At 36.4% G+C, this 13688-nt stretch overlaps 2 protein-coding genes across 2 annotated transcripts in view; one reads left to right on the top strand and one right to left on the bottom strand.

Annotated features, from left to right (window-relative positions):
- The window catches only part of LOC129761067 (uncharacterized), a 195381-nt gene extending 182194 nt beyond the window's left edge, over nucleotides 1-13187 (bottom strand). Inside the window, exon 1 of the mRNA XM_055728700.1 lies at nucleotides 12959-13187. Coding sequence (XP_055584675.1) covers nucleotides 12959-12995 — 37 coding nt within the window. The 5' untranslated portion in view covers nucleotides 12996-13187. The remainder of the gene's footprint in view (nucleotides 1-12958) is intronic.
- Nucleotides 440-7987, top strand: LOC129737538 (uncharacterized). The gene is made up of 2 exons (XM_055728701.1): nucleotides 440-856; nucleotides 6330-7987. The coding sequence occupies exons 1-2, from the start codon at nucleotides 848-850 to the stop codon at nucleotides 7878-7880; spliced, it is 1560 nt and encodes a 519-aa protein (XP_055584676.1). The 5' UTR covers nucleotides 440-847; the 3' UTR covers nucleotides 7881-7987.
- Nucleotides 13188-13688: the final 501 nt, after the last annotated feature.

Here is a 13688-nt window from a genome sequence, read left to right as displayed (position 1 = left end):
AAATATTCCCCGTTCCCAAATACCACCTCATGCCAAATTTGATACCATTTGCTTGATGGGTTCTCGAGTTATGCAAAATATTGTCTTTTATTTGGGAGGCCCCTCCCTCCCTTCCTGTTAGGGGGAGGGGTCCCAAACCAGAATAGGAACCTTCCCCGGCCTCCATTACCCCCACCTGCCAAGTTTCACGTAAATCGGTTTAGTAGTTTTCGAGTCTATAGGGAACAGACAGACAGACAGACAGACAGACAGACAGACAGACAGACAGACAGACAGAAATTCATTTTTATATATATAGATATATATATATATATATATATATATATATATATATATATATATATATATATATATATATATATATATATATATATATATATATATATATATATATATATATATATATATATATATATATATATATATAAGTTATCGACAGGTTGACGGAAGCGCAACACAAATTAGCAGAAACACTGGCTTCCCTAGAAACAGCGACAACATCATCAGCACCATCTTAGCTGATTCGACAATTAATCGTTCCCAGGACTACGTGACCGGACGGTGGGGCATCGGATTGCAGAACCAACGTGTGAACGGGAGTTGTGCAGTGAAAGATAATGTTGAATAAAGTGAGTCGTTAATAGTCAGTCGTGAAGTGTAGTTTAGTTTTAGTTTTTAAAAACCCGAAACTCGGCCATCAAAATATAACTGGCGCAGTCGCGGTAGGATAGTGCGTGTGTGAGTTAAATACTTAGTTTTGTGATCGGCAGCGGCCATTCGCGGAGGATTACCGTGAATTTGCATCGGAACAAGATAATTAACTCCCCGCACAAGGACCACCAATCAGATGTACCGGGTAAGTCATTTTAATTACTATTAGGCTAGAGTTCAAGTGAAAAACGGTGGTTTACCGTTTAGTGATTATTCAACCTTAATAAGGAAAATTTAAAAAGCAAAAAGCACACTTTTCACAAGAAACAAAGTTGGAGTATCAAAAATTTCCAGTGATCATAATTAGAAAAAAAAAATGGCTCCAACGACTAGATCGGATGAATTACAACAGAGAATCGAAGAGTTGGCTGCATTGATTGAAAACCAGCGCGCGCAGCTGGAAAGGCTTTCAATTAACTCAGCAAGTGTTGCGACAAATTCAAACGAACAATTTCAGGCACACTCTAATTTAACTAAAATACCCGATCCGCTCAAATTAATTCCGACCTATGACGGGGACGCAAAATACCTCCCCGCCTGGCTGAATTCGGTAGAGATAAAATTAAGTCTCTGTCTAAGGGACGTAAGGGCTAGTGATGTTTCAATAGTGATGCCACTGTGGGAGAACATAATAAGGGACAAAATAATTGGTAGGGCCAGTGAAGCCTTGCTCGCACACCATTGTGGTTCAACTTGGGAGAATATGAAAGCACTACTGAAAGAAATATTCGGGGATAAGCGTGATTTGCACACACTAGGGGCAAAAATACCGTCTCTTCGACAGGGAAACAGAGATGTTACATTATTCTACCAAGAGTGTAAAACACTCTTAGCCGATATACAGGCGAAAATAAATCTAAACGAAGAGATGCGCCCCTGTGCCAGAATCATTTCTGCTAATTATGAAGAAATGATCAAACAAGCTTTCATTGATGGATTACAGGGAGAAATCTCTAATCTAACCCGGATCTACCGACCGGAAAATTTAAAATCGGCGTACGAATGCGCCTTAGAACAAACCAATGCTGCTATCAGAAAAGCAGACAGAAACAAGAACCCACAGACTCAATTACATTCTAATCAACAAAATTATAATTCATCAAACTATTATCGATCAAATTATAACCGGCCGGCTTATAACCGACCAAATTATAATAGAAATAATAATTCTCAACAAAATAATAATTATCAACAAAGTAATAATTATCAACAAAATAATAATTATCAACAAAATAATAACAATCCTAATAAATTTCAATCACAAACACGGGGATCAGGGATCGTTAAAAGAGAAAAACACCTAAACAATCACGAAGACTTAAATTTTCATCATTCTTTCGGCCCACAACAGCCAGAATGACACAAAACAATTTCCTTCCGTATCTTAAAGTGTGCACAAAATATGGCGTGTTAAGATTGTTAATAGATACCGGAGCCAATAAAAATTATTTATCTCCAGATGTTGTACCTACTGAAATTATGCAAAATGGACCCGCTTCAAAAGTGAAAAACATTTACGGAACTTTCAATATAAACAAACATGTGTTTATAAATATGTTTCCGGAAATTTTAGAAAAACCCCAGAAATTTAAAATTTTTAAATTCCACGAATATTTCCATGGCCTCATCGGTTATGAAACCATGGTAGACCTTGGTGTCGTTATTGATACGGCGGCCAATAATATCATCGTGAATGGATATACGTTTTCTTTACATAAAAAATATCCAGACGCGATTATTGTAAATTTCCATGAACACCAGTCAGCAGTTCATAAAATAACAGTACCCGTGTGCCAGGGGGACTTTGTTTTGAATAACGACGTGGAAGTAGCCGAGGATGTCTTTATTCCGTCTGGTTTATACTACGCGTCCAATTTCAAAACGTGTGTTCCACTGATTAACATTAAACGGGACACCAAACAGTGTAGACTATTTGCCAACTATGTGGATGCTATCTCCATGCATATGGAAATAGACAATTTTGAGCTTATAAAACAAAGGAAAGAGTTTAGGGGTTCTCATAAAATTGAATCAAATTTAAGACTCGAACACCTCAATCATGAGGAGAAATCCAAATTATTAAAAGTTCTATCGAAATACGATGTCTTTTACGAAGAAGGCACCGATTTGACTTTTACGAACGTAGTCAAACATCGGATCAGAACTACAGATGACATTCCAGTATATACGAAAAGTTATAGATACCCTTTCATACACAGAGAAGAGGTCCAAAAACAAATTAATGAAATGCTTGAACAAGGTATTATTCGTCCTAGTTCATCTCCATGGTGTTCACCGATTTGGATAGTTCCAAAAAAGGTGGATGCTTCAGGAAAGCAAAAGTGGCGCCTGGTAGTAGACTACCGTAAACTCAATGAGAAAACGGTTGACGACAGGTACCCTTTGCCTAACATTACTGACATCCTAGATAAACTTGGAAGATGCCAGTACTTCACTACATTAGATTTAAAATCTGGGTTCCACCAAGTGGAGGTTCACCCGGATGATATTCCGAAAACTGCATTTTCGGTTGAGCACGGTTTATACGAATATCTGCGTATGCCATTTGGGCTACGTAACGCACCTCGTACCTTGATGAGGTTGCTTGATCATGTTCTCCGTGATCTTGTAGGAAATTGTTGCTTAGTTTATATGGATGATATAATCATCTATTCAACATCTCTACAAGAACATTTAGAGAGCATCGAAAAAGTTTTTAAGGCATTGCAAAATGTCAATTTGAAAATTCAACTCGATAAGAGTGAATTTTTAAAGAAAGAAGTTGGATTTTTAGGCCACATAGTAACTGAAAACGGCGTCAAACCCAATCCGGATAAGATCAAAGCTATTCAGAATTGGCCGGTTCCTAGGAATCAAAAAGAACTGAAAGGATTTTTAGGTATTCTTGGTTACTACAGAAAGTTTGTAAAAGATTTTGCCAAAATTACGAAACCCTTAACTGGTCAACTGAGAAAAGGACAGGAAATCGATCACAATGAAAAGTTTATCAAAACTTTTGAATTTTGTAAACAACTATTGACCCAAAGCGATATCTTGGCTTATCCCGACTTTAACCAACCTTTCATTTTAACAACCGATGCTAGTAATTTTGCCTTAGGAGCAGTGCTTTCGCAAGGTGTGATTGGAAAGGATCGACCGATAGCATACGCTTCTCGTACTCTTACAAAAACAGAGGAAAATTACTCAGCAATTGAAAAAGAACTTCTTGCCATTGTCTGGGCAACAAGATACTTTCGACCTTATTTATTTGGAAGAAAGTTTACTCTTTTTACGGATCATCAACCATTGACATATGCGTTGAGTCTGAAAAATCCAAATTCAAAAATTATTCGTTGGACTCTTCAATTAAAAGAATACCAATATGAGATAAAGTATCGTCCTGGCAAACAAAATGTGGTTGCAGACGCTTTATCCAGAATTCCATCCGATATTAATGCAAATGAAGAAATTTCTGATGAATCTGATTCCGCTCATTCTGCAGATTCCGATATAACTGATTTAGTACCATTTACAGAAAAACCCTTGAACTATTTTCATAACCAAATAGTTTTGAAAATTGGAAATGAAGAATCTGAAACTTATGAAGAAGTTTTTCCAAAGGTTCATAGAAGAACAATTACTAAAGTAATATTTGGGGTTCCTCTTATCATAAGGATCTTTAAGGAATATATGGACACTAGAAAAGTAAACTGCATTCTTTGTCCAGAAAACGTTATGGGCATTATTCAATTTGTGTACAAAAACTATTTTAGTAGATGTAAGACTTTTAAAGTCAAAATTACTCAAACAATTCTAATCGACTTACAAACAGCCGAAGAACAAAACGTAATCATTGAGCAAACACACGAGTCATCCCATAGAGGAATTTGGGAGAATAATAAACAAATTTGTACAAGATTCTTTTTCCCAAGAATGAAATTTAAAATTAGACAATTTATAAAACTGTGTGAAGTTTGCAATAAAAATAAATATGACCGCCATCCTTACAAAATTCATTTCGGCACTACACCAAATACTAAAAAGCCGTTCGAAATAATTCATATTGATATCTTTTTGAGTCAACCTTTGATATTTCTATCAGCAATAGATAAATTTTCAAGATTTGGCATAATAATTCCAATCAAATCCAGAACTATTACCGATGTAAGAAAAGGGTTACTTAAACTTTTCTCGACATATGGAACACCCGGATTAATCGTTTGTGACAATGAACCCGCTTTACGCTCAGTTGAAATAAGAGGACTAGCAAATAATATGAACGTCGAGATGCATTTCGTGCCTGCAAACCATAGCGAAAGCAATGGTATGGTCGAAAGATTTCATTCAACACTGGCTGAAATCTTTCGATGCATAAAACCCCAATATGCGGATCTAACTAACAAAGAGATTTTCCGGATAGCTTCTACGCTATACAACAATACGATTCATTCAGCAACTGGACTGAAACCCCGCGAAATCTTTTATGGAATCAAAGATGGGCACGAACGGCCTCTTAACATTAATGCAATACTAGAGGAACGACACAAATTCTATGACGAGGTAATTTTGGCAAATGAAAAAACACAAAAGAAAAATTTAGACTACCATAACAAGGGTAGAGAAGGGAAACCTCACATAGATAGTGATGACATAGTCTTTAAAAAGATTCAGGGAATCAAGCGAAAGACTAAAGAAAAGTATCAACCGACCAAAGCTATTGAAGATAAAGGAAGAGCAATCCTCGATAGGTCTGGACGGGAGATCCATAAAGAAAATATTAAAAGACTATAAATTAATAGATTTTTATTTTCAGGTTGGAACCACCGCTCATCTCTCTAAGCCTTTCTATTTCTATTTTATTTAGACTAATCGTTTCTCAGCCCATACACATTTCCAGCCTAGAGAACAACCCTGAACAGCTTGTCCTGGAAGATGACTACAATTTCGTAAAAACGGGTCAACACAGACTTTTCATATATATAAAAAAAAAGGGAATTATACGAACCCATTTTTACGAAACTCCAACAGAAACTGAATGGAATCGAATATCTTGGAAATTACTCAAATATAATCGAACTTTTGTCAACCAAGTTTAACATAGCTAAACAAATTTGGAAAGAATTAAAACCAAAATTTACATCTAATAGAGACTTTTTAAATTTGGTCAGAACAGGAATTACTGGAAACCTTGACAATAATGATCTAACTCAGATATCACAAAAAAAATCCTTAATCTTCAGATTGATAACAAGATTTTCATAACAGAAAACAACGAGCTAGTAAAAATTAATTGCCAATTTCAAAATCGCTTACAAAGAGTAATTAATGATCTAACAACACAACAAAATCCTGCAATTTTACTTTTTTGGAATAAAAATTCAGTCAAAACAAAAATTCCAAATTGCAAGATTTTTTTTCGAAGGGCGGAGAGGATGCATACTGAATTGAAAAAAAAAAAACACCTCTATCAAGATTCGTTTGAACAGAAATAAAGTTCTACGACAATTGTTACAATAAAAAGCAGAGTCATAAACCCGAGGAGGAAAACAGAAAAAAATAAAATGAAATGTCATTATAGTACTAATCCATTACTAATACTTATTTTTCTTTATTTTTAGAATAACAGAGTAGCACTACTCATGATAGCATTATGCTTCTGTCAAGCACAAAAATTATCTATCAAACATTTTGGAAACGACCCAATCTTACTAGTAAAGGAAAGAGAATGTAAAATCCAAATTGGAACAATAAAAATAGTACATCCAATAAATTTATCATCAATAGAAGAAGCGACAGAAACACTTATAAGTTTTTCCTATAGAAATAACGTTGAAACTAACAACCCACTAAAAAACATCCTTAAATATAAGGCAAAACAATTGTACAACAATCTATATCAATTGAAACCACGTACACATCACCGCTCGAAAAGATGGGACACTATTGGAACGATCTGGAAATGGATTGCTGGGACTCCGGACGCCGCAGACCTTCAAGTCATCAACAGTACCATGAACGACCTCATTGATCAAAACAATCAACAATTTAAAGTTAACGAGAACATCGACAAGCGTATTCAGCACCTGACTAACGCCATCAAGGAAGTTATGTTACAAGCGAATTTCAACAAAATTATGGTAAATGACATTGAAATCATCACCGCAATTATGAATACAGACATTCTGAACAAAATGCTCGAAGACATCCAAGATGCCATCATGTTATCGAAATTATCGATAACACATAACAGAATATTGTCGATTCGAGAAATTTTGGCGATCAGAGAGTTAATCCAAGATCAAGGAGTAAACTTAAATCTGCCCGATGAAGCTTTACAGTTTGTCACACCAAAGTTTGCAACCAGCTCTAAAATGCTTCTGTACCTTATGCACATTCCGTTACTGGAAAACTCGACAACATCGGATATTATGCGAATTTTTCCACTCGTAACAAATAACCGCATTTTGTACCAATACCCAACGCACATCTTGAAAACCGGCAGTAAATTGTACATTACTGAAAAACCGGACAATTTTGTTCAGAAAGCAGCCTATCTAAAAGAACTTAATGATGAATGCTTAGCATCCCTCATTGATGGAAAACAAACCACTTGCCGTTATGTGGTACAGAATGAGACATCCAAGGAACTTATTAATGATAATACGATATTGATCAGAAATGCAAAAAATCAAACGCTAGAATCAACTTGTGGTCCAGATAACAGAACCATAAATGGAAATGTTCTCATTTCATTCACCAATTGTACCGTTATATTCGACAGAGAAAACTTTACGAACAACGAACTTGAAAATCCAATCGATATCATCGAAAGAGCTTTCCACAATTTAAAAATCAATTGGAAACAACACAAATTATATGAATTGGAGAAAATTAATGCTGAAACTATTTCTAACCGGAAAAGGCTTGATCACGTTTACCTGCAACAATACCACCTGGATTTGAAATTTTGGAAATTGATCGGAAGCTTCTCGTTCATTGGCACTGCAACGGTAATCATCATCGTGTTGCTGATTCTTAGAACGTACGGAACGGGACGTTCCTTTCGTAGGGAGGGGGTAGTTATCGACAGGTTGACGGAAGCGCAACACAAATTAGCAGAAACACTGGCTTCCCTAGAAACAGCGACAACATCATCAGCACCATCTTAGCTGATTCGACAATTAATCGTTCCCAGGACTACGTGACCGGACGGTGGGGCATCGGATTGCAGAACCAACGTGTGAACGGGAGTTGTGCAGTGAAAGATAATGTTGAATAAAGTGAGTCGTTAATAGTCAGTCGTGAAGTGTAGTTTAGTTTTAGTTTTTAAAAACCCGAAACTCGGCCATCAAAATATAACTTATATATATATATATATATATATATATATATATATATATATATATATATATATATATATATATATATATATATATATATATATATATATATATATATATATATATATATATATATATATATATATATATATATATATATATACATATATATATATATATATATATATATATATATATACATATATATATATATATATATATATATATATATATACATATATATATATATATATATATATATATATATATATATATATATATATATATATATACATATATAATGGTACCACACTCATTGCATGCGTATACCACAATTGCTGGTACCGGAACTGAAAAATTATAATTTTTCATGTGAAAACTGTTGCGTACGTGGCAGTCTAACTCCAAATCAAAACATCTCTCTACAAGGACCTACAAGTTTGCTCTCTGAACAAATTCAGAAAATAGCAGATCTCTCGTCACGTCTACAAAAATTGGGTGAAGAGCTCGCGATTTTTAGATCCAGCAACAAAAAGCAACTAGACATCCTTCGACAACAACTATCAGAAACTGAGCGGTTAGAAGATAGACGAACAACCCAAAGCAAATTGCTTGACAACATCGGCTGCCAAATAGAGCAAATTGAAACTGCTACCAAGCTTGCAAATAAACTCTCCCAAAAATCGAATAATCACCGGATTGCAATTAACAAAATACCTTTCATCCCTAATGAAAATCTCAAAGATATTGTTACAAAAATTTTCACCATCCTTGATACCACCGACATATTGCCACACGTAACTGATTACTTCCGTCTCAAGGTGAAACCATCCAAATGGTCTGATCGCTCGTTATCACCAACTATAATAGTGATATTTGATGACCACAACCTAAGGAACAAAGTTCTACAGCGGTATTTCAAAGTTTTCAAAGATGTTAAGCTTTGCAATCTAGATCCGGATACACCCCTTGATTATCGATTTACTCTTAATGAAGTCCTGTCTGTCCCGGTGTTTCGAATTAGAAACCTCGCGCTAAGACTAAAGTTGCAGAAGCTTGTGGATTCAGTTTTCGTGCGGAACGGGAAAGTTTCCATCAGACTACCCAATGAACAGCAGTACACTCTTGTCAAAAATATTGACCATCTACTGGAGCTGACAAATCAGGATAAAGCAGGTAACGACTCTTCCGTTTTCTTTGATGCCGTCTCAGAATCCTTGTTATTATAACGCAACTGCACTACTCACCGTCGATAAAAACCTACCATTCTAAAATGATCAATTACACAAATCTCCGCATTGGACACCTCAATGTGTGAAGCCTGGAAAAACACATTGATGGTATGAAAATTGCCCTAGACCGCTGTCCATATCACTTCTTCGCTGTAACTGAATCGATGTTGAAACCATCTTCACCCATCGGACCCATACGTGTCCCTTCGTACAACTTTATAAGTCATCCTCTTCCAATATCCCGTGGTCGTCATACAAGGACTCATGGTGGTGTAGGTTTGTACGTTTCAAAAGGAATCAAGACCGTAACCTTGATGAAATCGACTCACGATCCGAATATTCCCAACAAGCAGAGGTTCGAGTTTCTTGCACTCCAAACTGTAATTAACAACTGTAAATTTTGCATTGTTGTTGTCTATAATCCCTGTGGTGCTAACCCACATTTCCCTCAGGCATACGAAGAGATGTTATCCGACCTGTTTGCCTGTGGTTTCGATCGCATTTTCATAGTTGGTGATTACAACATTAATGTATCGTCGAGCCAACCTAGCAGAAACCTCGAAGCTCTAACCCGTATACACACTTTATTTGGACTCTCCGTGTTACCTACTCCAGCAACTCGCATCACTGAACGTGTTTCCACCACTATTGATCTCCTTATTACCGACCAACCCCATCGCATACTCAAATCGAAAACAGCGACTGCAAACACCATATCTGACCACGAAATCATCTATCTTATCGCCGATGTTAGAGTGACCAAATCAGCTCCACAACATCGTATCATTCGTTATATGAGCAATATCAATCAACATGATCTTCAAGTTGACTATCAAGCGATAGATCTCCAAAGTATTTACGAAGCAGATGATGTTGATACTAAGACTAGACTATTGTCATCTTCAATGCTTTCGCTCCTAGATCGTCATGCACCTGAACGACGCATAATTGTTAATGACAAAAGAATACCATGGCTGACAAGAAACATTGAACAAGCTTTAAAACTACGCGACTTGGCCTTTGCGTTGTACTCCCGTAATCCGTATAGATTCAAAGGTGATGTTAATTGGACGGAGTACACTAGAAAAAGAAACAGGGCAAACTCGCTTATCCATCAGTCAAAAAAAGCATATGCCCAGAAAAACTTTTCTCCAGACTTACCATCGAAGCAGCTCTGGAACAACCTTCGCAGGGAGGGAATCCACAACAACTCGAAAAAATCTTCAGGTAGCGAAGATTGTGTTCCAGACTCTCTGAACGATTTCTTTACGGATGGCCATCGCACTCTTTCAAATTTTCAATCAAACCCGTATCATCAACAACCAACAACAGCTACTTTGCACGAACAGCTACATTTTCAACCTACAGATGTCGCGCGTGTTGCCAGAAAAATATACGAAATTCAGTCTAATGCCACGGGAAGTGATGACTTACCTATCTGTTTGATCAAACAACTTTGTCCATTCATACTACCAGATCTCACACACGTTTTCAATGCCATTATCGAAACCAACACCTTTCCACTTACATGGAAAAGAGCGGTTGTTACCCCTATTCCGAAGTCTTCAACCCCAGTCGAACCCAAAGACTTCCGGCCGATCAGTGTGCTTCCTGCTCTATCAAAAATTTTAGAGAAGATTCTTCTCGACCAGATAACTGAACATCTAAACAGTGAACCACACATGCTCGCACCAAATCAATCAGGATACCGTAAAAGATATAGCACCACAACAGCTCTAACAAGAGTGACTCACGATATCTACAATAACCTAGATGGTAACAAGTGCACCGTTATGGTCCTGATTGATTTTTCACTCGCCTTCAATTGTGTTCAACACCATCTTCTACGATCAAAACTTCTTCATGAATTCGGGTTTTCCACTGATGCCTGTGATTTAATTTCGTCGTTTCTAAGTCACCGATCACAAGTGGTTAAATGTGGACAACAATATTCATCCGAGCGAAGATTGATCGATGGAACACCGCAAGGTTCATGCCTGAGTGCCTTGTTATTCAGCCTTTACATCAACAGTATTGTCAAAGATCTTAAGTGTCAATATCACCTATATGCAGATGATCTGCAAATCTATACATCAGGTTCCATCAACAACTTGAATAACATGGTTACTTTGGTTAATGAAGATCTAGCCTACATTGAGCTCTGGAGCAGGCAGAATTCTCTTCATCCCAATCCGAAGAAGACTCAAGCTATCATTTTTTCCAAGACTGGTTCACTAACCACGAGCAATGATATAGTTTTCTGTGGAGAAATTATTCCGACCCAAAAACACATCAAAAACCTTGGCTTGGCGATGGACGAACAACTGAGTTGGAATAGACAGGTGAACGAAGTGGTCTCCAAGGTATACCTGACCCTCCGGACTTTCACAGGTTTCAAGGCAGTTCTTCCTATAGCGACACGTATTAAGCTGGTGCAAGCAGTAATCATCCCGATTTATTCATATTGCGACGTAGTGTACTATCCCGGTCTGTCATCTCAGCAAAAGAATCAACTACTTCGCAGCTATAAATCGGCAGTACGATTTGTATACGGTCTTCGTCGCAGAGACAGTACTACAAATCTAAGGAACAGCATCCTGGGCCATGATCTACCAGAGAACTATCACCAACGCATTAGTTGTTTTATGCGTAACTTGTACTACGAGGGCGCCCCAGAATATCTGCAAAGTGAAATGCAAAGAACGCGGAGTGATAGATCCAAATCCTTCGTTGTACCTCAACAAACCACAACATCTAGGAAAAGTATCCTGATTTACGGCGCGTCTCACTGGAACCAACTCCCAATACAAACCAGATCAGCGGAATCCATGGCAATCTTCAAGCGGAAACTCAGACAGTGACTTTTGAACCTACAGAATCAGAGTTTTGTATTATTCAATCTCTCCAAAATTGTATTTCCTTGACCTTGTGCAATAGTTACATATAACTTTAAGGCTACCGTAATTTCAATGAATAAATTATTATTAATTATTATTATTACAATAACGTTGAGAGCATTGGTGAACTTCTAGCAAAACTTACTCCGTCCGTTTTTCGAGCGAACCTAGATTGCCTCTAGCTAGAGCAATAAATAAGCACGATGACAGCAGTTAGAACGAACCTAGGTTGCCTCTGGTATGCCTCCAGGTGAAAAAAATACGGTATAAGAGTCCTTATTTATCTTAAATAAATATCAATTTTTGAACGATTTTTTTGGTATTTTTTATATTATAAGAAACCAGATAGCATTTAGCTTTGAAATCAGAGAATTGGGAAAATATTTAATATACTTTTTAGCTACGTGAATGTGAAAGAGTTAGAGTTTACCTTTTTGCTAAGTGAACAATAAAAGGTAAAATTTACCGAGAAAGCTGGCTGGAAAAAGCTCGGCCTAATTTCAAACAGTTACCATTCCCCTACCACTTTGAAAATTATGCCGAGAAATTATGGAAACACGTTGTTGCTATCGGGAAAGGTAAAATATGATCCAAAATCTTTAAAAAGCAACGATTGGTGAAGTTTTGATGTATTTAATCAAGAAAATTTGGTTTTTTTTTAAATTTTTCTCTCTGCTAACTTTATAATGTCTGATTGGAAAATTTTCATGATGGCGCACTAACTCCACTGATGTGGAAACATTTGTGTGAACTTTCACACCGAAGCTGAAAGGCTTACCTGCAGCTTTGTTCGACGTATTTTCGTTTGAACTCATTTTTACTAGACGAATGCACCAACAGATAGCTTAAATTATTGACACGAAAAGAATACACACTATTCTTCAATTTTCCACAATTTTAAGTGGGACGCAGCACTTAAAATTAACAATATTAAAAAAAAACAAGTACGTGAAAACACGGACGATGTGTACTAGATTTTAACACCAAACAGCCCGGCATCACTCTACACTCTGATTTTGATTTACATATTTTTAAAGAAAAACTACACGCTAACTTCTGCACGGAAAAAAATTGAGTGGTTATCCCAAAGACGCTGTCATGATAATTTTACACTCAGAAATTTATCGTATTTTGCATTGGAAGTTGGATTTTCGACTCACTTTTCCAATCACAGTTCAAAACTGTTAAGTTTTGTTGCCAGGAATTATTTTGTATCGAATATGAGCATTCATAAATAAAAACATTTAAAACAGGATTTAAAAGCTCTTGAAAATACGTATTTTATTTATTATAAAACGTTGAAAACATTAAATTCATACACAACAATTAATTTCTGTAAAAAAAAACATTGAAGAATCGAAATGTTTTATAAAACAAATAAAACAGTTTTTCTATCGTGATTACTGTCGTGACGGCACTTGCTCACAATCATAAGCAAGACGGATCACGTGCTTCTCCGATAAAATTCTCCAATAAACTGACCTTAAGCGTTTGCCGATCTTATCGCG

This window comes from Uranotaenia lowii, chromosome 1, assembly GCF_029784155.1.
Source record: "Uranotaenia lowii strain MFRU-FL chromosome 1, ASM2978415v1, whole genome shotgun sequence".
NCBI lineage: Eukaryota > Metazoa > Arthropoda > Insecta > Diptera > Culicidae > Uranotaenia > Uranotaenia lowii.
The sequence above is the reverse complement of the archived record's forward strand: the minus strand, read 5'-3'. Positions and strand labels throughout refer to the sequence as shown.